This window comes from Podarcis filfolensis, assembly GCF_964270895.1.
Source record: "Podarcis filfolensis genome assembly, chromosome: 3".
In the NCBI taxonomy this organism is placed as follows: Eukaryota; Metazoa; Chordata; class Lepidosauria; order Squamata; family Lacertidae; genus Podarcis; species Podarcis filfolensis.
In genome coordinates, this window is record NC_139606.1 from 88,817,067 (window position 1) to 88,844,103 (window position 27,037).

The 27,037-nt window shown below is 44.4% G+C and overlaps 1 protein-coding gene across 8 annotated transcripts in view; it reads left to right on the forward strand.

Moving 5' to 3' along the window:
* The window catches only part of TOGARAM2 (TOG array regulator of axonemal microtubules 2), a 68,407-nt gene that overhangs the window by 21,290 nt on the left and 20,080 nt on the right, over positions 1–27,037 (forward strand). For all 8 annotated transcript variants that reach the window (XM_083604476.1, XM_083604478.1, XM_083604473.1 and 5 more), the window contains 10 exons: positions 2,809–2,945; positions 4,782–4,916; positions 6,336–6,581; positions 8,099–8,319; positions 10,199–10,383; positions 11,434–11,483; positions 17,762–17,943; positions 21,005–21,161; positions 23,829–23,993; positions 25,458–25,599. In XM_083604476.1, the coding sequence (XP_083460602.1) occupies positions 2,918–2,945; positions 4,782–4,916; positions 6,336–6,581; positions 8,099–8,319; positions 10,199–10,383; positions 11,434–11,483; positions 17,762–17,943; positions 21,005–21,161; positions 23,829–23,993; positions 25,458–25,599 (1,511 nt within the window). In that variant the 5' untranslated portion in view covers positions 2,809–2,917. The remainder of the gene's footprint in view (positions 1–2,808; positions 2,946–4,781; positions 4,917–6,335; positions 6,582–8,098; positions 8,320–10,198; positions 10,384–11,433; positions 11,484–17,761; positions 17,944–21,004; positions 21,162–23,828; positions 23,994–25,457; positions 25,600–27,037) is intronic.

The following is a 27,037-nucleotide window of genomic DNA, read 5'->3' on the forward strand; positions in this document are numbered from 1 at the left end:
GTTTTATGCTGTTTTTATAGTGAGCTGAACACAGCCTTTCTGGAAGAAGTGGCAGGATATAAATTTTAAAAACAAATCTTTATAAGAAAGACTGAGTTCTCCCCCTCTTAGCAGCCTTATGCAAGGCTAGCGTGCCTCTTTGCTGCATCAGGGCAGATAAGCCAATGAAAGCCAGAACTTTGCTACGGTGACTTTAGAGCTGATTATCCATCAAGGAAGAGGTCAAGAGAGGAGAAGAGATTGTTAAGAATGAAAGGGGGGTGGGTGACATCCACAGATTCAACTCACTTAGCTAGTTCATAAAGATGCCCTTTATCTCATCCAGTCACAAGTTTTATCATACTGGAGAGAGAAAGGAATTCCTATGATTTTGCATGATAGAAACCCACATAAGAATACAAAGGGAGTGCAAGAGCTTATATATCTATATATATCTATATCTATATATATGTATATTTTTGTTTGACACACTTGCTGCCAAATGGTTTTCCTACACTGCATGCTCTCCTTGCTAAGATGGGATTTTTGTTCAGCATGAAAAATCCAAATTGTCTCCGCTCTTGAATCTTTCCTGCACCTCCATGTGATTAAATTTAGGAATTCATGTAGCAGAGCACAATACCGAGGAGAAACAAATGTAAATAGATTGCTGCACAGGGAAGATGCCTGAGAAATGGTTGGCAGGCTGCAGGCATGATAAATGGATCAATAAATTAATAAATGGTCAACTCATCTAAATTTACAGTTAATTGGCTAGTATTTTATCCTTGCACATTTATTTTGTGTTGAGGCGTATACAGAGGTATTCTCAATATTTCATTTTTATTGGAAGAATGAATAAATACTTCTGGCTGCTCCATCCTAGGCTCACGCTCTCATGTCTTATGGCTTAACCAAGCATGAGGCATCCAATTTCTCCCCCTCACAAATCAATCGCTCTGGGTCCTCACCACTGTTGGTTTATTATGGGGATGACTCTTCCCTCACTCAGATCCTGTCTGTGGAATTGTCAAAGGTGTTTATCATCATAATCATGCTTGCCTGTCAGTGAAATTAATGTGAATTTTACCATAAGCTGCAATATCTGCAGACCTAGGTTAGGTGTTTACTGTAGGATAGCCAGGCTTTGCTCTCTTGAGCTACATGGTGTCGTCATCACCAGATGCTTGTTCTGTGCTTTCCTCAGAGTTCTTCCATCTCTCTGTTCAGATCACGGAAGATCTGAGTGGTGGGGTTTTTTTGCCTTGCCTTGCTTTGTTTTGCTAAGAGCGCAACAGTAGCACCATCTACTCTTAGGACTTGCTTAAAGAGATTTTATTTTAACATATTTAGTGCAGGAATGAGAAATATGTAGGTCTCCAGATGTTGTGGTACTAGAACTTCTGTCCTCCCCAACCATTGGCCATGATGGGTGGTTCTGATGGGAGTTCATAGAATCAAAGAATTGTGGAGTTGGAAGGGACCGCAAGGGCCATCTGGTCCAACCCCCTGCAATGCAGGAATATTTTGCCCAATAAAGAGCTCAAGTCCATGACCCTGAGATTAAGAGTCTCATGTTCTACCAACTGAGCTGTAACAGTGGCCCAGCAGCACCTAGAGCTCTACAGGTTCCCAATCCCTGATGTGTGTTGAAAGGCTTACTCACAACACCTCGGAACTTTGGGACACCTTTAGTATCACCTTTTCCAGTGACACCATTTTAGCCACTTATTTTTTTAAGTGATCTTTTAATTTGTGTACCTGTGTTGCCTTTTACAACATTTGTACATTAGTCCTTAATTAATAACTGTACATTTTTTGGGCCTCCTCATAAGGAAATGATCCATGCATCTGCTTACATCAGGCATTCGTGCCATTGTATTGCAAGTCTCCAATGTGCAAGCAGCTGCCAGTTATAGGTTGGGCCTTGGACAGGGGTCACCCTTCATAGGAAGCCATGGATTACTATTAACATCTTGGCACGCAACACCAGTACTCGTGGTGTTATGTTTGCTTTTCTTCCTCTTACATGGAGATTATCTCTGTGTAGGGAATTGTTAATGTAAGTCCATTCACCCTCCTTTGTGGGCAGGTGGCTTTGTGGGTGGGCCCTGGGCCTCCCTGGAAAACTGTCCTATTGCTGGCCAGATCGTATTTCCGCCACCAATCGAGCCAATGGCAGCGGGAGGTAGTGGGTGCAGGGCCAACCAACCAACTGCGGCCCTTGGTGCCATTCCCAGGGTTTTCCCCACTTGGCTAATTGGCACCGCCATTTGGGTTTTCGCCTACCTCATACCAATCATCACAACTTTGTGAGGCAGTTAGGCATTGGGTAAGCCTAGTTTTGTTTGGAGAGGAGGTTGTAGCCTCCGCCTGCCCCTCCATGGGTAAGGGTATCCTGTTAAAAGGATCTGGAAGGAGTGGCTCCTGTCCGACACCTAGTCAGGGGCTAGGGCCATACCACTCCTCCAAAGGGAACCGCTTGGGGGGTGCCCCGATTTGACGTAGGTCACAGGGCATCCCCCCATCAGCTTCACCCTTAGCAACACTCCCTGTGGATGGGCAGAAGTGACACACACTGTTGCTTACCACAATGCCTGTGGCCAAACCTCAATCTGTAACCAATAAAGTTGTGGCCTTATTTGATCCCAAACCAATATCCTGTGTGGTGTCTACTTATTTACACTTTAGGCTACAGGGTGGTCCCGGGGCCTCAAGACACAAGAAGCAGCCCTTTGCCTATAGCTGAGAGTTCAGGAGTTGCATTAGCTGATAAAGTGTAAGAATGTTACACCTAGGTTGCTTTGTCTTTGTTGTTGTTTTGTGCAGACCTTTGGATGTTCTGGGAGAGAAACAACAGCAGCTGTGGAGCCAGTAACAAGAAAGCCAACCAGTAGCCTCTTAGTTGTAGAAGTATCCTGGGCCCTGCCTTACACACATGGCAACACATGATGAGTTCACAGCAGGTAAAGATCTTTCTTTCTATCTTCCCGTATTTGAAACTTTCTGCTGGGTTATCACATATCATGTATCTGGAGAATGCTCTTGCTTAAGATTTGTGTCTGGCTTCATCAGTGTTCCAGAATATACCATGAAAATTTCTCCATAAATACTTTTACTGGTTACAATACACCAGGAATGGGTAACCTGATGTTGGCGTACAATCCCCATCATCCCTGACTGAGGCTGATTAGAGTTAAGCAGCATTTACAGGGTGCCACAAATAAGGACATAAGAATGCTGCAGCTTCTGTCCTGACATGCGTTCATTACAATCAGCTCTCTTTCTGTTACGCTGTACTTTCCACCAAATATTGTGCTACTGCTGCCAGCTGTTTAAAATAGGTGATATAGTTTTTGTGTAACTTACTTAGCATGCAATCTTTTCAGTGTAAAGCAAATGCCAAATGTAAAGGAAATGCCAAAAAAAAAAGAAACATAAAAAACAACCCTGCCAGGAGGTACACACAATCTCAAGATGATTAGCTTCCATGCAAATTTGGAGGAGCAGAAGGCCACTCACACAATGGGACTTTCTCAATTCCTTCCCAGCTCATGTTGACCTAGAGTCTGAGTGTGTGCTGAACCACTCACAAGGTATAAAATATGTAGTTCAAGCAAAACAAAATAAAAAATGTATTTATCCAAAATCCCTGCCCAAATCAGCCATGTGAAACTAACCCTGAGTATGGAATAGCAGTTTCTTTAGCAAACTCTGGGCATATCCAGACTTGTGCTTGTCCCATGTCTAGAAAGCATGAGTTTCAGTGGTTTTTTGCTTGTCCTGTGCTTTCTAGGCATGGGTCCAAGTGGTTCTGCCCTTGCCATGCTGCTTTCCCTTCAGCGATAAATTGGAGCAAATGTTGATGTTTGCTCTGATTCGGCAGTAAAGATGGGGTTTCCTTGGGTGAAAGTTGTGGGGCAAGGGCAAGAGTGGATGAGCCCTCTTTTGTTTATCTACTCTATACTTGGGTGTATTGTCCAACAAGAACATAAGACAGTAACAGGGGATGGATCTACTATGAAATTGATGAAGCTTAAGCTTCAGGGACCCTAATCCTGGAGGGGCCCCAGAAGCGACTTTAGTCCACATTGCTTAAATTATTTGGGTCTAGTAGACCAAATCTGAGTCACACAACTTGAATTAGTTAATTTTTTGTTGTATATATTTCAACAATTCCAAAGTCTGAGAGTCACTTCAAGCTTCAGGGTCCCATAAACATAGGTCCACCACTGGACAGAACCTTTTTTTATTTGGCACAGTTACAAACACATGCATCTACTACTCTTTTGTTGTACACATTCTTGCAGGGGGAGGATATTGCAAAATGTTGGCATAGTACTGCATGAAGGTGGGACCTTATGGATATATTCTGCTTTTTCAATGGGCTGCAAATGCTCCATTCCTGCTGGTCATGAGACATTGTGTCCCCTTCTGTACCTCTGCTGAAATTAGGCTTGAAATAAGCATTCTGTTGCAGCTAATTTAATAGGTTGATGTCTCTGTGTTTGTGTGGTGCCCTGTGCAAACGACAGTTTCTCCATTTTGCAAATGGGCCTTGAGGCCAAAAAGGTTGGTGACCTCTCCACTGCGGTCTGAACTTGAGGGAAACACAGTCTTCTTAAAGCAGGAGCACTTCCAAGAGGGAAGAGTGTCTGTGCAAGCAACTTAGGAAACAGCCACGCATTTGCTGCTTCATAGACTTACTAATCCTTTGAATAGGCCTTTAGACATGGAAGATTAGCAAATGATTGCTCTGGCCCTCCTCTTTCATTTCATTCGTGTTGTTCTTGTTTTTAAAGCCAAACACCGAGCTCCTGTTGCGATATATTGCGGGAGCATTCCCAAAGCGAAGCCTGGATGCAGGTCGCTGAGAGGAGGCAGCATCGATTCCAATTTGCAGCTCTGTGGGAACGGATGGATGACGGCAGATGATGGTTAGGATGGGGAAGACTAGGTGGGATTTGTGACTTGGGGGCCATTCCAGACATCCTCAACAGTGTGCGTTCATGATAGTTTGTGTTCAGGATGGGATTGGGGCAGCTACATGCAACATTTCTTTCAGCACTGTTTGCGCCTGTAAGAGTTTCAGGGTGGACACGCGGGTGGCGCTGTGGGTTAAACCACAGAGCCTAGGACTTGCCGATCAGAAGGTTGGTGGTTCGAATCCCCGCGACGGGGTGAGCTCCCGTTGCTCGGTCCCTGCTCCTGCCAACCTAGCAGTTCGAAAGCACGTCAAAGTACAAGTAGATAAATAGGTACCGCTCCGACGGGAAGATAAACGGTGTTTCCGTATGCTGCTCTGGTTTGCCAGAAGCATGCTGGCCACATGACCCAGAAGCTGTACGCCGGCTCCCTTGGCCAATAAAGCGAGATATGTGCCGCAACCCCAGAGTCGATCACGGCTAGACCTAATGGTCAGGGGTCCCTTTAACTTTACACTAATTTCCAATTGGTGCATGTCCCATAATGTCTTGCTAAAACCCTGTAACTTTTGACACCACAAAAGTTTTTTCAGGGTTGTGGGGGTGTTCGTTTTGTTTTGGTTGCAGAAGTGTGCAGTAACTTGGTAACCTTGGGGGAGCATTGGGGAACAACTAATAAAGCAGAACAATGTATGGACTGTCCTGTCCACTACTGATGCACCATTATTGCATCAGTAGGGTGTTGCAGAATACAAACACAGACCTACACCAGTCTGGATAGGTCCTGTTCCTGTAAAAGTAAAGCCCAGTTTGCAAGTGGGAAAACAAGATGCAGGCTGAAATTGCCTAATATCTAGCCAAGATTTTTATTCATCTTACCAGTGGTATGTAGCTGTTACGAAATGAACAAATAAAATAAAATAAATATAGGAGTAAGTCCCATACAGCTCACTGGCTTTTATGCTTGTGTAAGTGTCCAAGGGATAGGCACACTGCCTTTGGTCACTTTAGCAAGAGTGACAATTTTTGAGGATCTCCAAGCTTGGGGACCGTTTGACTTTTATAGTAGAGGAAGGTTATATTTGGCCAACGTGCTGCAAATGTGGGAAGAGAGACAGGCCTACTCTGCTTCACATTCATGGCTTTCAAATAAACCCCTAGTGAAACTCTGCCCATTCCTTCAAGCAGAGCTGGTCAAAGACATTTGCTGCCTAAGGTGAAGGATGTATAGCATACAAAAGCCCAGCCATTGGCTGTGGTCCTGTTTAGCCTTCCATTTGGCAACTAGCTGGTGAAGGAAGTTCTAGCCAAACCAGCTGGCCACTGTGACCTTCTTGTTCTCTGCAGAAATAAGCAGGAGGGCTAAACCTGATTCCCCAATATGTGGGACTGGTCGAGTAACTGAATGCCTCTCATTAAATTCCCCTGCAGCTTCTCTTCATTCAGTTCTAAAGAAGCAGGCATGTTTGTGGGGAGGTAAAGGAGAACCTCTGGATATTAGGAATGGCCTTCTGAAGAAGAATACAGACAGAGCAGCCATGGCTGACCTTTCTAGCACTCTGCCAAGGCAAGATCCCAGTGAACTGGAGGTGAGCAGTGCAGCTGTGGAAACTGCACAAATCAAGGACAAGCTCAAGAAGAGGAGAATGTCTGAGGGGATCCATGCATCAAGCAAAGGTATGATGGATGCTTGCCTATTGATTCCGATAAGAAGCATTGGTCTTATTTGCAGTGATGTATAACAGCTCTTTGTGCGAAGCGTTTGAAGTCCTTACAGCTTTCAGCCTTGTAACAATCCCTTGAGACAGATTTGCCATTGTTTTCATTTTACAGATGGAGAATGGAGACTGAGCCATAGTAAATAGCCCAGTGAGACTTATGGGTTCTGTTCCATTCCTAGTTCTAAAGCTCAACACTCAGTTAAACCACAGTGTTGAAAGCTGAACAAATGAAGAGTGGGCAAAATCTGCCATTGACACACACACACAAAAACTGGGAACCAACCTGGCAACGCATGTCTGCAAAATGTTAGCACTGAAAACTGCAGTATGTTTGTTTAAAATAGAATAGTTAAAGTAAAAAAATAAAATAAAAATCTGTTCTTAATGAAATTGTTGTGGATAAACTTGGGTTACTTTGGGAGGAAGGGCAAAATAGAAATTGAATAAAAAACAACTTATTTTATTTATTGATAGAAGTATTCATATACTGCCATTTTATACAATATTACAAAGTGGTACAGTGGTACCTCGGGTTAAGTACTTAATTCGTTCCAGAGGTCTGTTCTTAACCTGAAACTGTTCTTAACCTGAAGCACCACTTTAGCTAATGGGGCCTCCTGCTGCAGCCGCGCTGCCGGAGCACGATTTTTGTTCTCATCCTGAAGCAAAGTTCTTAACCTGAAGTACTATTTCTGGGTTAGCGGAGTGTGTAACCTGAAGCGTATGTAACCCGAGGTACCACTGTATACAGAAAGATGTACTATAATATATACAGCATTATAAGAACAATATAGGATGATAATTAAAGTGACTGGCTGATGGGGGGAAAACCCATAAAGAGTTGCAAAGGTCTTCAAGAGAAGCCTGAAAATCACAGGGTTGCAAAATGTATTCTGGAAGAGTGTCCCATAGCATGGGACAAGTGACACTAAATGCCTGACTTCTAGGGAAGGCAAGTTAGGCCTATGTAACATGGGGGACAACTATTGCCTTTGAGCCATTTCCACTGTTCCACCCAACATCACCCAACAGCAACCATTTCCAAGCCCAGCTCTCGGTACTGCTTCTCAATGATATGACAACAGATTCTTGTTTGGCCCTATTGGTGTCTTTCCTCTCTCTATCCAACAAGAGACAATGCCCACTTGGCACATATTCCAGAGACTGAATATACTTGAGCCATGAATCTGGTTCCAGCAGCCCACAATCACAGCAGCATTTGACCTGGTACCTTGTCCAACTGCATAGCTGCTGGACATCATTGCAGGGTGAGAATATGGTGGTATACAATTTTCTAGAGAGGGAAAAGGTACCTGGCTTTTCTAATGACATTTTCAAGTTTTTCAGGCTGTTCCCAACAACACCAAGCTGCTGTACAAGGAGCTCATTGTCCTTTGTGTGATGTACTCAGTGCAGTGTATGCGCATACGTTCAGCGGGAAAGTGTCACATCCATTGTGTTTTGCAATTCCAGGCTTATTGAACTCTGTGGGTCCTCAGGGACTTGCCCTGAAACCAACCATTTCCAGATCTGCCTCTCAAAGACTGCTGGTCGCTTCCAAGCCCATGCCTCCTATTCAGAGCATCCCCACTACCCCAGAGGCTGATGGAGCTCGTGAAAGACAGCAGAAAGTGTTGGGAAACTGCTTGGAAGTTAGAGCGGACAACCGGGAGTCAATAGCAGACACTCAAGAGGTACTGTCAAATGAAGATGCTGAAATGCGGTGGTGTTTGTGCCTGAGAAGATTTATGCTTCTAGAAGCATTTGGGTTCGCTTTATTGTTTCTGTTATTAAAAACTGAGGAGCTAATGTTTGCCGGCATGGCGAGGTTATGATGTTGGGTCAGTTGCACCAAATCACATTTGATTTAGTCTGCAGCTGAATTGCAGAGTCTGTTGCACAAGCATAATCAAATTGGTATGAATGCGCTGTCTGTTGTTCAAATTGTATTGCTTTGAAGAGGGGCAGAAAATTACATGCAAAGGGATAAAATGTGTACTAGGAAAGAAACTGAACCTATGAAGCTACCTTATTCAGAATCAAATCAGTGATCCTGCCTACTCAGCTGGGCAAAGGAATCAAGAGGCCTATCTGTTGTCAGTCGAGGCCAACAAGCCCTCACTAGTTCCACAGTGACATTAAGGAAACATCAGTTCGGCAAGATACCTGGCATTAGAAATCTCTTCCTGATATGGGAAGATCCTCTGTGTTATACTGCACAGTCCGTGAGATATGAAGCGCCTCTGGAGTTAATAACTTGCAGTTAGATATGACAAATTGTTAAGTGGCATTTGCAGAGGACCAAGGATCCGGTGATCACACCTTATCATCCAGGAGCTGAGAAGCTGATGAGGGCCGGCAGGAGGAGCACTAATGTAAAAAATTAATAGACTTCTGAGAAGCAGATTTTGATGGAAGGTCGAAGGAGTTGCAAAATTGGCCGGAGCTCAAGGCTGTCTGGCAGGAATAATAGATACATCCTGGAGAGTGTGATCGAAATTTATTCCAGTAAAATATATAAGAACAGAAAAAGGGAATAGAGTGTTGAAATTCTCCTGCCAAAGACAGGAGGAGGACAAGCAGAGGGCGCTATCATACTGCAGGTGACGCAGAGAGCACCGAGATGTTGGAAAATGTGGTACTTCAGCTGAAATAGTCTATCTTTCATGCCGCACAGAACTTCCCACATTTTTACCCCTTGAAAAGTTCTGTGCAGCTCAAGTGCTTATTTTTCTGCATCAGTAGAATTTGGTTTAGAGAGTCTTCTTTTTAAAAAAAGGGCTGATCTGTCCCTCTCTTATTCTTAGGGACTGATGCAGCAACTGTTGTTTATAAAAACATGTGAAGGAAAATGAGGTTAGTCTCAGGGCTTATCCACACTTCCACTGCTTACCCCCGGGGAAAACTACTCTTTAGTGCTCAGTCGGAGCAAATGGCAATTTGGGTTTTCTCCATTTTGACGTTTTCTCAGATTTAGAGCTAAAGAGTGGGTTTTCCCTGGGAAAGGAGTGGGGCAAGGGGAAAGCCTCTCAGGCAAGTGCTTTCTAAGCAAGGGACCAGCCAAAGTGTTGATGAGCCCTTAGATTCCCCTGTACCACCTTGTCTCCACTGTGCCACATTATTCTTTACCACTTTCCAGGACTAATCCTAGTCCCACTTTATTTTTTGCTTAGAGGACTTCAGGTTTCCAAGGGCATGGAGGCTTTTTGTAGAACAGCATAATTCACCTAGAAGTGCTACTGCCTCGCGTGTTTTTTTCTGATTGTTTTGACCAACCCTTAGTGAAGTGACTTTCCGTGTCACATCTTAGTTCATGCATTAAAGTGACATCGTTCAGGCAGTAACAGCCATGTCTGAGGACACATTGCTACCAGCAGGTCAAAGTAGATTACTTGGAAGTCCTGCTCAGGAGGTAGGAGCAAATTTTAAGTGATTTTATATATATAAAGGGGTCAAACCAGTTGCTGACTCTTGCACTCCATGAGCCTCAACACAGAGGTGTCTTTTGGCTACCTGCAAATATTGAGTGATAATGCCATTGTCCCGTGTCTTTTAAACCATGCTTTCCTGCAGATGTTACATAGCCATGGTGAGAATCTGAGGAGGTCTTTAGGTACTGCTTTGATCCCACCTATCCCCAAATCAGCAAAGGCACTTGAAGAAGAAAATTCTCAGAATTTTCAAGAACTCCTTCCAGGCTCATCACAGTTCCTGCTGGAATCTGCTCCTCTTGTTACAGAAGATTCCTCTGAAACAAGGTAGATGGCTCCTGCTTTCATTTCCTTTGTTTATCAGACCTCTTGCACTGCCTTTGTTTCCTCTCTCTTTCAAAGCCTCGCCTGCAGTATCCAGCTTCCCCGAAGCTCGGGGGATACAACTTTCCCCTTTTATGTGAGCTCCAGCTCTCCATTGCATGACTGTGGCTTTCTGAGGCAGCTCTGAACATAAAAAGACCCCTGTTGGGTCAGATCACTGGTACAGCTCTCCCAGCATCCTGTTTCCCAGAATGGCCAATCAGGTGTGTCTGGGAAGCCCCTAAGCAGACTGAAGGCAATAGCCACCCCTTGCTCTAGCTCTCAGCAGCTACTCAAAGCCATAGTGCCTCTGGTGTAGCATAGTGGCTGAGCTACGCTTTAGGAAGTACCTGGTTCAAACCTCAACTCTGTCCTGGATTTGTTAGGTAGTCTTAAGCCCGTCACTGGCCTCATTTACACAGAATGCTGGCCACAAGCCATAGCTATAGTAGTGAAATTAGCCTGTGCATGAGCTTTGTGCTGGTGCATACAGCTTGCGCGTTTCCCACTTTGCTCCTTCCTTCCTAAATCAGGGAAATGAGCCATGGACCATCTGGCATAGCATTAGGCGTGAGCCTCCATTCCAAACAAACAGGGAGCGGAAGCCAAGGTTTCTTCTTGACTATGCTTGCTATGCTTGATTTGGGGAAAAGAACCAGGAGTCCTGGCTTGTGTGTGGTGTTAAAAAGGGGAGAGACAAAGCAGGAGAGCGCCTGAGATCCATGCAGCTTTGGTCACAGGCCAAGCTGACTAAGCATGTTTTGTGGTCAATTTTACATATGAGCATGGCCACTGTCTTCTAGCTGCATCTCTTCCCTCCTCCCCATTAATTTCCAATATGGGGGTAATACTGACCTACTTTTTCAGATTGTTGAAGGTAGTGTGTTTGTATGCATGTTGAATAATTTAAAGCACCATATAAGTGCTGTAATATTATCTCTCTGGCAGAAACCTGGGTTCCCTCCTCCCACTTTGTTATTTTCATATTTTCCTTTTTCTCCCAATTGTTTTAAGGTCGGGGACAGGGCCTTTCAATGCCGAGGACAGCACTCTCAACACTCTGGGTAGGTACAGGTCGCATATATGTTCTATCAGAAAATGTGGATGTGACTTTTGGGAGACATGAATGCTGAAAGCATCTTCCTAAAAAACAACAACAATCCACTAGGTAGTGGTGTTAGAGATGCTCATGATGCTACTTTTATTAGAGAAAGGTTTGTGCATCCATGTTTCAAGATGCATACAAGAAGGCTTGCAAATGCCTGTGCTTCCCAGCACAAAACTGCAAACCAGTCTGGAGAGCACACATCTTGGCAGAGAAGCAGACGGGGTCCTCTTACCCTCTCAATGTGACATTTACATGCATAGTAGCTTGGAGCAGCCTTTGGACAAGAAGGTGCTCAAGCAAAGCAAATGCATTCAGAAGTCTGAAGGAGCGATGTGGTCTTGCCGCTTGTCAGCAGGTAAGGCATATGAATTCATGTGCCCACAGAGAAAAAATGGAATTGAAAAGTTCATTGACGGGACCTCAGCAGCTCCTCATGATTAAAAAGGATCGCAAGGGCTGGCAGGGACTGTTCATGTTCATCAAACCTGATCTTGGCGTGTTGACACAGGAGTTGCTAGACTTAACCAACCCTGGCAGATGTTTACCCAGTGTAGGAAGAAAGTAATTTCTCTGAGACAGAATTTGGGGGCAGGCCAATGTCGGGGTAGCAAATAAAACCAGATGATCAATCACGAAGGAAAGCTGCAATGTGGCAGCAGAAGGGAGGGCAGAACCAGGAAGCAAACAGAAGCTTCTAGGCCAGGCTGTGAGTGGAGCAGAGATCTTGAACCAGAGGGGTCAGGATTAGAAAATGGGGAAATAAAGAGTACTTATTGGAATGAAAGCACTGGACAGTCTTCCTTGCAGATATATTTCAGTCAGAGTCATGGTAAGAAGCAAACAAGAGGCATGGGAGGGCACAGGGGGCAGTCACTGTGATGTACATGTCAATGCCACATTCCTATGTCAGCTGCAAAATAAAAAACACTGGAGAAAAGTTTTACTAATGCAACTTCTCCCCACACCCAAAAATCCTCAGTCTGTCTAGCTTTTGGGAGCAAGAGGCAGCCTTGAGAGCATGCATGGTGTAGCTTGCAGTCAAAGTGCAGACTTGGGTTCAAATCTCTGCTCAGATATGAATTGCTCTCCCCCACCCCTCTCTCTGTGCCTAATCTATCTCAAAGGGATTTTGTGAGGCTATAATATAGCCACGTGTGCTGCCTTAAGCTCCTAGGGGGCACGGCAGGATGTAAACGTGATAAAAGCATAAAATAAATAATAAAATAGAAAGAACCTCTTTCTGTTGCCACCCTGCTGGGCTTTGTGACGTTGGAGAAAGCAGCCATGTGAAGATGTATTGTTGATCTGCTGAGCAAGGAAGGTGATTGTTTTTGTGTGGCAGCTTTAGTAGTAAAAGCACTCAGTAGGCTGGTAAGAACAGAATAAGAGAAAACGCTATTGATTTTTAAGCAGCATTGTTGTGTAAATTCCGATTAGTTTCTGGAGTGACTTCATTGCTTTTTAAAGCATGGCCTCTCTTAGTTCCCTGTGCCACAAGAAGCTCATCTGGAGAGCAAGTCCTGGGTTGTGTGTTAAGATGGAGGCTTTCACATTCTGCTCTCTGGGGTGATTGCCTAGTCAAAGGTGCTAATATCAAGGTGGCTGAGCTGCTAGCTTTGGTAATTATCCCACTTCAGGGGATGTGTCAGGAAGGGATTTATTGAGGCAACCGCTTCAAAGAGCTGAATTCTGTTAAAATACCTCTTTATTCCCTATCCAAGAGAAAGGGGCATTTTCCCTGGATCTTCTCACAGCACAAGAGAAAACATCATTTCATGAACAAAATCCTGACGCTCTCCAATGCATATTGTTATGTATGTAATACAAACCTGAAAAAGTAGGAGATGAAATAATATATTAAATAAGGTCGGAAGTGGGATGCTTCAGGCTACAGGGCCCAAAGCAGCCACCCCACTCTCTTTATTTTTCATCTGGGCCTTTGTGTTTTCCTTGTGGTCCTTGTTCGTTTTCCCACTTCCACTGACTCCTCCAAATCAGACTTTTTGAATGCACACTCTGCTCAGCAATCTCACACAGCCAGGTGCCCATGGACTCCTAGATATGTAAGCAGTGCTGGGTTCAAATGAGATTCCTGTGGAGTGTATCTTCATAAACAGGCAGAGATTCATTTAACACATTAAACCAAAGATGTTCCTGTATAGGAGATTCACTTCCTTTCCCATGGCCTACTCTAATTTGTCCATCCTTGTTCATGTCTATTATGCGGTTGGGTTGGGAGAGAGGGAATATCTTGGCTGGGTGGGAGAAATGGGATCTGGTTTATTAATTATTAAGGTGTGTGTGTGTGTGTGTGTGCGTGTGTGCGTGTGTGCATGTGCCTATCTGTATATATGTGAGAAGCATAATCTATATGGACATACCCTCCAACATTTCTCCAATGAAAATAGGGATGTCCTAAGGAAAAGTGGGATTAAATCAGAAACTGGGACAACTTCTGTAAATCCAGTACACTCCCTGGAAAACAGAGACGCTTGAAAGGGCTGCATGGATGAGAGAAAAAGCTATTCATTTTGGCAGTGTGGCCATTAGAGCTTTCTCCATCTGACCTAAGCACTAAATATCCATATCAATTGTAAATTGTACACAGCACCTGCCACGGTGTCTATGTTAAATAAAAAGCTAACATGACCACCTCTCTGAACAGGGCCAACCCACCCATGAGTCAAGATGAGGCAACCACCACAGATGGCAGTGTCTACAGGGGCAGCAGATCCAACCTCCAAGAAGTGCATCACCTGCTGTTCCCTGGTAGCAGTGACAGCTATGGCATACTCCCTGGAGGCTGGATCTTCTGTCTCCTCAGCAGCCCCCTGCCCACTGCCTCTAAAGGTGCAATGGTCTCCTCCCATCTTTGTTCCTGATGTAGATCTTTATCCCCTTCCCTTGTTCTTGATGTAGACCTTCAATCATCCCTCCTTGCCTGGTTGAGGGGACACCATTTTGTGGTTTGCCTCAGGTGTCAAAATGCCTTGGGCCAGCCCTGCCTCTGAAAATAGTTTAAGTGAATAGGGAGTCGTAGGGAAGTTAAGGAAGACTGCACGTATTAATACAAGACATATTACGGCCAATCAACATAACTCAATACAGCTGGCCCAGGCAAGGACTAGCCTGGTATCAAATTTTGACAGCTTTTGCCCTCCAGATGTTTTGGACTACAGCTCCCATCAGCTGCAGCCAGCACTGGCCGAGGCTGATTGGACTTGTGGTCCAAAATATCTAGAGGGGACCAGGTTGGTGAAGGCTTCTGTATACAATACAATTGAAGTGTTCTTGACAGGACAAAGGGAGAGGCTACTTGCAGTAGTTAGTCTGTGGGGATGGGCATCAAGAAAGAGCAAATACTTGAGGAAATGTAAGTAGGAGTATGACTGATATCTTCAAGGTACTGTCTCCTCAAAGGGGTTATCTCAGGAGAGAGAGAGAGAGATAGCTGAAAGAAATAATTATCCCCAGGAACAAACAGCTGAAAGGTGTGAGCTTGAGCTCTCTGCCTCAAAAAGGAAAATAACCAATTTACCTAAGCTGATGAGTCACTATTCCTAAATGAAGGCTCATTTTAACTCCAGTTGATGGAATCAGAAGTAGCTCATATGGAACCAAGTTCAATCACAAAATCAGAGAAAGAGTGAAAGAAAAAGCCTGATGGATAAGTTCAAGGGTCCTTCTACCCCAGCATCCTCCTTCTCACAGCAGCCAGCCTCAGGGAGCTCATGATTAATGTGTGAAGGCAACAGCCTGTACCCAGTATCTGTTGTTCAAAGGAAACTGCTTCTGAACATGGAGTTTACAATAGCCATGGAAAGCCCTGTCCTCAATCACCAGTACTAGAGATTGATTCACACCACGTATTTAAAGTGCTTTTACGCCATTTTAACAGCCATGGCTCCTCTTCCCCAAGGATTCCTGGTTTGTTAAGGGTGCTAAAAGGTGTTACAAGACACCTCACTGAGCCATAATTCTCAGCACCCTTAACAAACCACAGTTCCCATGATTATTTGTGGGGGGAGCTGTGAAGTGGTGTAAGAGTGCTTGCATGGTGACCTAACATAATTATGCTACACCAAGTGCTATCTTTTATACTGACAGTCAGTTTTATTCACTAATGTTATGAGTGAGTGCATACTAGTGAGCGAATGACAACTGCTCCTCTCATCTTGTTGCCCGCTCTCCACACCATTAATAATTTTATAAACCTCTATCATGCGCCCACATCCTTCTCTCCTGCCCCCTGCAAGGTGACTCACGCACGCACAAAAACTTTAGTCTTTTCGCGCAGGGAAGCTGCTTCATCCCCTTGTTTGGATTGCCAGATAAACATCATATCTTTTTTAGATGGGGTGAGCAGAACTCTTTGCACAACACCATCCCTCTGGTAGGAAACTCACGTGGTGAGTACTGGTAGAAATGGAGTCAAATCGGGGCCACTGAGAAACAGCAGGTTGCTATTGGCATGCTTGGGGACTCCTGAGGTTTTATAGGGCCTCTCCTCTTCCCGGAGGGTTAGGGGTTGTGAGTGGGAGCAACTTCCCGCAGCAGCAGGGAGGCGTATTCGGCTCCCTGCTTCTGATTTGCCCCGCTGCCACGACCAAGCCCTTCAGCTGGCCAGTAGGGCTGGCTGGTGGGCGGGGTTAGCTGCATTTAAGGAGCCGTGGCAGCGCTCTGTCCCCAGTCGGTTCCTGCTTGCATCGGATCTCCCGCCCTCCCTCCCTTTAGGTCAGTTTCCTCTGCATATTGACCTTGCTATGGACTTAGGTTGGTTGCCTTGGTTGCCCAAGGGACCTGGTAGGACTTTTTTATCCATTTGGCAAATTGGCACCAGCCTCTTGGTTTTTTCGCCTACCTCGTAGCAATTCGCCACAACTTTCTGGTATTGGCGGTTAGGCATTGGAATATGTGTACTGTGTTGGAGGACTGGGTATGCCCATCATCTACCCCTTCTATTTTGGGTATTCTGTTAAAGGAATCCGGCGGTCGTGGATCCTGTCCTGCTGGTGGCTAGGGCCCTGGTGACATCATGGGGAAGCTTCCAGTTGTATTTGCATCAACAAGCTCCTCCCACTGGTTGTTAACCCTGAAATGACTCCCTGCTGAGCGGGGTGGAGTCATGTATTGCTGTTTTATCCAGTGCCTAAGCCAATACTACTCACATGCTGTAACCAATAAAGCTGTGGCCTTATTTTGCCAATTAACCAAAAATAATGTGTCTTTGTGTCTTATTATAAACCTATGCGGGTGGCGGGTCCTCGACTCACAATAAGCCCTTGCAAACTAAAGGGGATGGTGCATGCTCAGTGGCCACAGAATGCAGAGGGTTAGTTGGAAAAGAAAGCCAGGAAAACCAAGGTAGGGGAAGTGCCGTAGCTCAGTGGTAGAAGGTTCCCAGGTTCAATATCTGACATCTCCAGCAAGGACTAGGCGAGATGCCTGATTGTAAAATCCTGGGGACCTGCTGCCAGTCAGAACAGACAACACTGAGCTCAATAGACGAATGTTCTGACTCAGTGTAAAGCAGCTTCCTATGTTCTCTATGTTCCTAATGGCGTGCTGTAGGAGGGCATGACTGGTTGATTGGCTGGAGCCCCGAAAAAGGAACAGGCTTTTCCAGAGGTGAGGATACATTGCAACATATTTTGGTACAGGTCCCACTTGACTACTACAATTTATTTACAAAGGTAATACAGTGGTACCTCGGGTTACATATGCTTCAGGTTACAGACTCCGCTAGCCCAGAAATAGTACCTCAGGTTAAGAACTTTGCTTCAGGATGAGAACAGAAATGGTGCTCCGGCAGCATGGCAGCAGCAGGAGGCCCCATTAGCTAAAGTGGTGCTTCAGGTTAAGAACAGTTTCAGGTTAAGTATGGACCTCAGGAACGAATTAGGTACTTAACCCGAGGTACCACTGTAATAGCATAACCCACAGCTGACAGGAAATGGGAACAAGGAGGGCAGCTCTTTCATTTGGCCTTTGTCTGCCTACCTCTCTCTCTCTCTCTGTGTCTCTCTCTCTCTCACACACACCACACACCCCTCTTTGAGTCCATCTACACAGGGAGTGATTCAATCTAGTGGAGTATCTCCTTGGCACAGCCTCTCGATTTACATTAATACATTGTGTAATTTCTTGGCTCACACTCTCCACAGTAACACTTGTTATTTCATACATGCTCGCTGCCCATGCTAACGTGTTTCTTATGCTTTATTGGCTCATCAGAAACCAGTGCACCGGAACCCTCTTTCAGAAATGGCCTGTCTGCATCCTTGAAGGTTACTGGGTGTCCACTAGAATCCGTACTGCCATTAACCACCTCCTCTCCCGGTCTGGCTAAGGAAGGGGGCCAGCTCTCAAGTCCTTGCCTTTTGAAAGATGACGAGTGGAAGGAGAGCAATGGAAGGGTATGCACCTTCTATCCCCTTTCTAGCTCTAATGAGGGCACGTTGGTGCGGTGATGTGTATTTAACTAAGCCAAGGGAAAGGTATGGTAAGTTAGCAAGCAGTAGCGAGGGTGACTGTGAGTGACATTTGATTATTGCTTTTTAAACGATGCCACTGCAGTTAAGCATGCAGGTTTGGAATTGTAGGGATCAGACCCATCCTTCAATGACTTGAATTGTCAGGTACCTGGGGATGTTTTCCAGTGAGAATCCCTCATCCGTAATCACCTTTAGGGCCGCACAGACTCATGCAACAGAGCTCCGCAAGCCTGATAAATTAAAACTCCTATTGCCAGTGACCCATGTGTGATATCTCCATGACCCATTTACAATATTAAGCACCTGCCTGGAAGCGCTAAACTCCATCTAAATTATCTCATGGGATTCCTCATAGGATTAAAAGTGAGAACCCTGTGCACATTGCCCTGAGATCTTTGGAGGAAGGGTGGGAAACAAATGTAGTAAACCAAAAGAGGACGCTGAAGGAAGATGTACAAATTGTATGCAGCTAGAAGAAATCAAGTGTGTTTTTATTGCATTAAGCTGATTTTGCAGAAAGAGCATCGGAAACTTCTTTAATTTCTTGCATGTTTTCCTGCAGTGACAAAATGATACATAAACCTCAGAAGGGGCATTCAAAGTGAAGTTTAGGGATAAAGGAATTCATTAACGATTTCTGAGGATCTGGTCTCAAGTAATACAGCCCTTCTACATTCCTGCTAATATAAATTGCTTGCCTTTTTTTACATAGCTCAAGCCAGATTCTTTTATCATCTGTTCAGAATAGTGCTTGCTAAAACTTTTCTCTTTCTTGGACTGAAAAAGCATTGGTTCAGCATTTTTTAAAATATCAGCCTGAAACTATATGTGAAATCAATTATATAAATAATATAAGGCCGCATGCCCTACTTTTTCTGAAAATTTCCTGCTTCTCATCTTATAGAATAGTCTCCAACCCCACCCCAAGTCTTCTGCCTAATATCTGCCTACACATGTACTTTCTCTTTCATCTGCATCCAACAAATTACAAGCAATCCTTGTTTTGTGCAGGGGTTCCATTTTGGACCCCCACAAGCATTGGCAGAGCATGCAGAAGCTGTCCCGTTCCACCCCTTTTCGTAATGTTTTGGGGCTACTTCCAGATTCAGTGCTGTGCGTGTGTGCATGATCCTCAGTCATTCAGATGCACCTAAACTGGGACTTGCCTGTAGATGTTTTGTGGGAAATCTACAATCAGGTTCCCAATGCTGTTTCCTCTCTGCTAAATGCAGCTGGGGCTGGGGGGCAAACTACAAGGGGAAGAACTGTAGCTCAGCAGTAGAACATTTGATTTGCATGCAGAAGGTTCTGGGTTCAATTAATGACAATAAGAATGTGTGCAGAGGAGAGTGACCAAGATGGTCAAGGGTCTGGAAACCAAGCCTTATAAAGAATGGTTGAGAGTGTTGGGTATGTTTAGCCTGGATAAGAGGAGACTGAGAGGAACTATGTTAGCCACCTTCAAATATCTGAAGGGCTGTCACATGGAAGATGGAGCAAACTTCTTTTCTCCTGCTCTGGAGGGTAGGGCCTGTACCAATGGATTCAAATAACAAGAAAGGAGATTCCAACTAAACACCAGGAAGGTTGTGGACTCTCCTTCCTTGGAGGTTTTTAAGCAGAGGTTGGATGGTCATCTGTCATGGATGCTTTAGCTAAGATGCCTGCATTGCAGGGGGTTGGACTAGATGACCCTTGTGGTCCCTTCCAACTCTACGATTCTATGAAGTCATGTGCTTTAAATGCCCCAGGTGACCTGTGTGCCTGCAATGCCTGCTGCTCAGGTGCTCACAGTTGATGGTCAACTTCAAGACCCGTGCTTCTCTTCCTTCATATGAGTCTTTATCTCCTGACAGGTACCCCATGTAGCTCTCGGTGGCTAAAACCAGCTTCAGGAAGGAGCTTTAAGTTGGGGGTGGACGTATTTGGGGGAATGGAGGGGCAGCCACTTTTAAAGAAAGAAAACCACGTGAGATCTAATCTAGATGATCCTCAGGGTCCCTTCCAACTTTATGATTCTATGATTTTTGATCTTCTATGGACTAGCCAGGAGCTCATAAGGAGGGCATTATCTTTTTAGTGGCCACATAGCTTGTCAAGCAAAGACATCTACTGAACACATCAGACATGCTTTTATTTTGACTATGTTTCCAGGTGAAACCCACAGCATTCCTACATACTCAATATAAGTAGCTACACTGAAGAAAAAACAAGAAAATTAGCACATCCTCCATTTTGATGAAATATTTATCTTACTTTCTAATAAATAAGGTTTCAAGAAAATGGATGAGTTCTGTTTGGGTTTGTGGAATCACATTACGCCAAGAGATTCCTCACTTGTGTGTAGAGTAGGGATGGAATTTTATGAAATTCTTGGTGTTGAGCTTATCTGTGCAATATTTTTTCCTGACTCCTGTCTTGCTCCTTGATCTTGATCAGAAGTGAGGGTTTTTTTTTACTAGCTCCACTAAATAATACAAACAACGCTTACGTATTATACACATTATTATAAATATAATATTACATTAATGTTAATATGTGTATACAGTCCAGGTTTCCTAAGGGAACCAACACATAAACAGATAAATTCAACTACTGATATATCGTATTGAGAAACTTAAGTAAGAATACTTATACCATAATACAGCAAAAATCCAGTCCTGCATGAGGCTTGACTCTTTTATGCATGTTATATATACACAATATATACATATTTTTGTTTATAAATTTAAATATAATTTTGTCTATGAATATGCAGGCTTTTTAGAAAAAGGAAAAGAAAAAGATAATGTGCAAGCAACTCAGACATAAGCAAATGCTCAGTGTAAGAGGTGGTCCTTTGTGGTCAAAGCTTGATCAGGTTGGAAGCACCAAATTCCATGTATAGATACGTTTAAAATAGAGTCCTCTTCCATCCCTAATGTAGAACAACACACGTGTCCCTTATTTTTCATGCACTGCGTTTTGCTTTCGTTGTGTCCAGATCCACGTGACCATATCAAAGTCGGCTCAGGAGAAACTGCGCCAGAAGCAGTTAAAGGAGATAGAGATTTTGCGCAAAGAAAGAGAAAAGGAAAGAGAGAGAGAGAAGGAAAGGCTGACAAAGTTCGAAGAGCATCTACAGAAAACTGCCCGTGAAGGTATGTGGCGACTTGAGAAATAAAAGGAGCTCGTTATGCAGATTTCGTATGCATTTTGCATCACCCTGAATTTCATTTGCCTTCATTTAACGTGCCTTTCAGAGATCAGATGCACACTGTGTAAGTCAGGAGAAGAAGAAAAAGGTGACCTACAGGGTCCCCTGTCTATGACAGCTGCCTGAAAAGCTAACATCCCAGAGGCCCCCTTTGTGAGTGGAGGTTATGGAGGAGCATTCACATGTCTGCTTGGGAGTAAGTTCCACTGAGTTCAGTGGGGCTTATTCCCAGGGAAGTGTGGCTGTCTAGATGTTATTGGAAGACATCTCCCAGAACCCCTGACTGGGATGGCCGGGGTTGATGGGCGTTTGACTCTAAGAACCTCTGGAGCATCTATTTTCTCCATCCCTGGTGTATAGAGTGGCAGTCATGTGAGCCTCCTCTGTCTTCCACTGCAGCCTGCAGTGATATAGTCTACATACAGACTTGCCTTCTCACCTCCTATGTGAGAATTGGACCAATGCTGCAGCACCGGGTGAACTCTGAAATGCTCCCACAACCCCGTTGTCTTCACTGAACATGACCCTTTTCTTAGGCAAAACAAAAAAAAAAATTCCTTCCAGTAGCACCTTAAAGACCAACTAAGTTAGTTCTTGGTATGAGCTTTCGTGTGCATGCACACTTCTTCAGGTATCTGAAGAAGTGTGCATGCACACGAAAGCTCATACCAAGAACTAACTTAGTTGGTCTTTAAGGTGCTACTGGAAGGAAAAATTTTTTGGGTTTTGACTATGGCAGACCAACACGGCTACCTATCTGTAACCTTTTCTTAGGGAAAAGGTGAGATGTGTCCTTGTGTACTTTGGTAGACATGAACAATATTGGAATAATGCACTTACAATGCTGAACAATCTGTGACTTTGACACTTATACAGTGTATTTCATCAACGATTTCACTGCACTTCACAAAAGGTACACTTAAAAAGGGAGCTACCCTAGCAATGGAGAGACTGTCTAAGAAGGTAGCCTGTAATAATATTCTAGTTCCTGGACCATGTTGAATGGAGATCTATTCTCATCACTATGAAACGCACCCATATTTCAGTATACCTGCAGCAATTACAGTCAAGCAACGCAGATGCTCTTCGCCAAAATTTATAATTTTATTAAATAAACTATAGCCAGGAGGAAATTTTCATGCACAGGAAGCACTTAGCCATACAGTAAGAATCTCCCTGATTTAAACACCCTCCACACCCTTGAGATGTGATGCTTTTCAGATGAAATATCCAAGCTGTTACAATAGGAGTGCATATTTAAGATGGGGGAGGAGGAAGTTTTATGGCAGAGCTCCCTAAGTGATCTGATTGCAACTGACATGCAGTGATTGTGCTGCAGTATAAACTCCACAAAGGTCTGCAGCAGCAGAGAAAGTGGCAGAGTCAGCACTCTGCCGGAACAAGGCTCTGGTGCAAGGTCACTTGCTCTTGCTCTTTACTGTGGGTGGGAGATGGAGGAATGTCAGCCCCAGAGAGCTGGGTGTATGTGGTGGGACTTTTCTTGCATATCGTTCAAAGTCCCATAGTGCCTACTGTTACTACTATTACAGCTGTAGGGACACGGGTGGTGCTGTGGTCTAAACCACTGAGCCTCTTGGGCTTGCTGATCAGAAGGTTGGTGGTTCAAATCCCCACGGCGGGGTGAGCTCCCATCACTCTGTCCCAGCTCCTGCCAACCTAGCAGTTCAAAAGCACGCCTGTGCAAGTTGATAAATAGGTACTACTGTGGCGGGAAGGTAAACGGCATTTCCGTGCACTCTGGCTTCTGTCCCGGTGTTCCATTGAGCCAGAAGTGGTTTATTCATGCTGGCCACAAGTTGTCTGTGGACAAACACAGGCTCCCTCAGCCTGAAAGCGAGATGAGTGCCCCAACCCCATAGTCACCTTTGACTGGGCTTAGCAGTCCAGGGGTCCTTGTACTATTACTGCTACTACTTCTATTAGTACTTGAGCTCCTTGGAGAAAAAGGTGGGTCATAAATGCAATTACTATTACTATTATTATTTATCCAAATTTGCAGAGCACACTTCACCATGTCAATATGATTCCAAGGCGGTTTCAAGCAATGCATTGAAATTATTATTTCTGTTCCAACCTTGTGGAGTGCCCTCCTTCTTAGAAGAAACATAATCCCCATCAAGTGATGTGTTGTGGTTTACAGAAATACATAAAAATACTATGAGCAAATAATATATACAAACGTTAAAAACACTCAGTTAACAAAAAAACAGAGCAACAGCAGGAGGCTATGCAACCTCTTGTAGGGGAGGCACACAAAGAAGGGCCTCAGATTATGATAGTTAACTCCAAAAGCCTGAAAGACTAAAAAAGTACTTACTTGCTGGTGGAAACCAATTGTAGCCTCCCGTGTCCAGGCTTTCAGGGGAATGAAGTTTAAAGAGTGGGCTCCAGCATCTCAGGATTTGCTTGGAGTCATGCTGCTGTTCATACTGCTACCAGGTAAGCCCACCAGGGGCCCACCACCAGAGAATGGGACCCACCTGAGTACACATTTTGCCTAGGCGCCTCTCAAACCTGGAACTGGCCCTATGTTCTTTCAGCTGCTAGTTCCCTTCACTCTCTGCTGACTTCCCTGAATTACTTTCTGCAGGTTCCGGGCCACTTAAAAGCAACGGAACCACCCCAGTTGGCCTCAGTCTGAGCAATCCCTGCAGAGCTCCTGTTGGGACGTCCCTGAAGAAACGGGTGAACAGGCCCTCTCTGCCCAGCATCCCCGTCATCAACCACGACAGTAGCTTCCTCAGGCATGCTTCAGGTGAGGCACAAAACAGGCTAGCAACAAATGCAGCTTTTATGGTTGTCAACAGCTCTGGATAGAAGTATCACGCACAAGCAAGGGCTCCCCCATAACCACAATGCATACTGGAAAAATAAATGGGAAAAGAAACTTCTTGCTTCAAGTATTATAATCTCAGCCAAGCTGGCAATATCACTTTTTCCTTTCACTCGCGTTTTTCAGATCATCTTTTCTTGAAACATTTTTTTTTAAATGAAAGTTGTATTGAGTTTTTTCCAATATTACATAAAACAGAATAAATAAATCACAAGCAACAAATACAGGACTGGCCTGCTTGTGGAGGATCATGCCCTGAAACTTTTTGGGTAGCTCAGAAGAACTTGGTGCGTAAGATTCCAACCATGGATGATAAAATGAGGTGCAAAATTATAAAACAATCCCTGTTGCTGAACCAACATGCATTGGTTCATGTTGCAAATATGGAAAACAGACAGGTTGCCTTAGGAACTCCCTATCTATTACACTACTACAAAAAGCCAACAGGTTGGTTGCAGCCACTTCTCTATTTGCACCCCCTCATTGTTTGTGGCCCTTTCCTTTTGGAAGTGTGTAAGGCATGGCCAGAGAAATTCTTTCAGCACGAGGGCCACATTTGCTTCTGGGCTACCTTCCAAGGGCCACAAGAGAGTCTTCAGCAGGGCCAAAGTGAATGCAAACTTCGCCTTTGTACAGTGAACTGCTCCCCATCTCTTCCATTTTCCCCATCCTCTACTGAGTCACCTGGTACTAAAGAGATAACTACCCTCTATTTATTTACCTCTGGAGTTCTCCTTGCTTCTCCTGCCCTTTCAAGGTCCCTGTGCAAATAGCATATGACTCAGCATTCTCTTCTGTCCATAGAAAGCTTTATAGTGATTATTATTGTTTTGCTTCGGCCTGCTGCTGTATCACCTTGTCTCGTGAAATGGTTTAGATTTTGCAGTCAAAGCAGGCTGCCAGGATGATTTGATATTAATGCTATGTCGGCACTTCAGCGGGTCCTCCTGGAAAGTTATACCTCTCTAAAAACAGATATGGTATTGTGCGGTATAATTGTTAGGCGAACAACAAGCCCAAATGTGAGATGCCTCTTCAGTGTTGCAGATCAGCCAGATGTCACCAATAGGACATAGTGCAAAGGTGGGATGGTGCAGAGTGGGCTTCCACTGCCTGGTGCAACTCTGCCCCCACTAGAGAAGCCACTCATGGGACTCGGAGTAAATGGGATGTTCAGCCCAATACGCACTTCGGTGAAAACGGTCTATTCTCACTGCAGTCCTTTCAATGGAATGCAATTCAGATATGCATCTACAACTCCATGGGAACAGTAAAATGAAATATGACTCCTTATAACAACAACTTATTTGTAGCGTTAATTGTAATTTCCTGACTGCCAGTGTTAATTGCATTTATATGCCTGGCTTTGTTGCTTCATACTTACAGCTAACTCCCTGCCAGCAAACCTCCAGGGTTCTCCGGAATGGGAAGACGACCTCATAAATAGAGATGCCTTAGAAATAAGACCCTTGTCTTACCCAGAGCAGGGGCTGGTCGATGCTCTGAAGTGGCTCAATAGCAACGATTGGTAAGGAAAGAGAAAACTGTACCTTCCCCCTGTGCCTCATGCCATAAAGTTAGGCGAGTAGCCTTGTGGCTGCATGAAGGCTACAGTATAAAGTGAGATTCAAATTCACTTCCTCTGGTTTCCAGACAGCACACACTCCGTCTGTTTTTGTCTCATTCCTTCCCTCCCACAAACCCACAGAGGATACCAAATTGATGGTGGACTTTCACAAGCCCAGTTTGGGAAAACAGTGAGCTTGTTTCAAAAGGTTGTGGGCAATGTCAAGGCAGCCCAACTTGGGCCTCCCTTCCTATTTTTTCACCCAGCCCCATTAAACCCCACACCCTAAATTCAACTCCATGGACGGTGTCCAGCTAAAAAGTTCTGCTAGGGAAACGAGGTGTAGCTGGAACTTCTCTGTCCTCCTTGTGCTGCCCCTAAACCAGTTCCAGGGTCTTCCCCAATCCTTGGGAGCTGATCTACAGGTCTCACATGGGACATACGGGGAGAGGAGAGGGCAGGGAAACTCCACTGGGCAGCTGAAAGTCCTTGCAGTTGTGGAACTGTTCAGTCAAATACTGTCCCATGAGCTTCTTATAGCTGACACCCCTGTGGAGTTGTCCTGCTTTGAGTGGCTTTCTCGACAGCATGAAATCTATGTGTGAGACAAGAGCAATGCCAGCGTTTAGCTCTTGATTAGAATTTGGCTGCCAAGCAGCCACTTCCACTGAATAAACCTTTTTCAGAGACAGCTAACTGTAATTTCCCCTGATTTATCTGTACAGTACAATTTAGAGTACAGGACTTAGAAAACATGACCAAAAAGCCTTTTAAGACTTGAGTCTGGAATACGATAATAAGACCACATCATTAGCCAATAAAGTAAGACTCAATTGCCTCTGCTGTCACGTTTTGGAGAGTGACGTTAAGGGCATTGTCAAGTTCATTTAGATACAAAATAAACACCAAGGGGGCAAGAATACAATCTTGCCCAAGGCAGGTCCAAGAGATGTTGCTGCCTGAGGCAGAGTAGCACTAGTATTCCCACCTCATACACATTAAGCACAAGGGCAGGCAAGTTATATTGGCACCTGAGGAAGAAACTCCCCAAAGCACCTCTCCTACTTGCAGGCAGTAAGTATCTAATAATAATTAAATAACAATTAGCTGCCATTTTGTGACACCCCAAATCAGTTACCTCAGGTGGCTTCCCCACTTTGTCTAATAGTAGCGCTGGCCATGACCCTGCTTAACACCCCCAGACATTGTAATAATGCCAGTGAGTTGCACAATGTTACCACATTTAATTTGAAATGTGTTATTCCCATAGATAATCCTACTTTTTAAAATATACAACTTGATAAAAAGCCTTTCCTAACACACACCATTAGTTTTCTATGGAAATATAAAAGCTGTGCTTTCAAAAAGATGTGGAAGATTCAGTCTTCGTTGCCGCTGG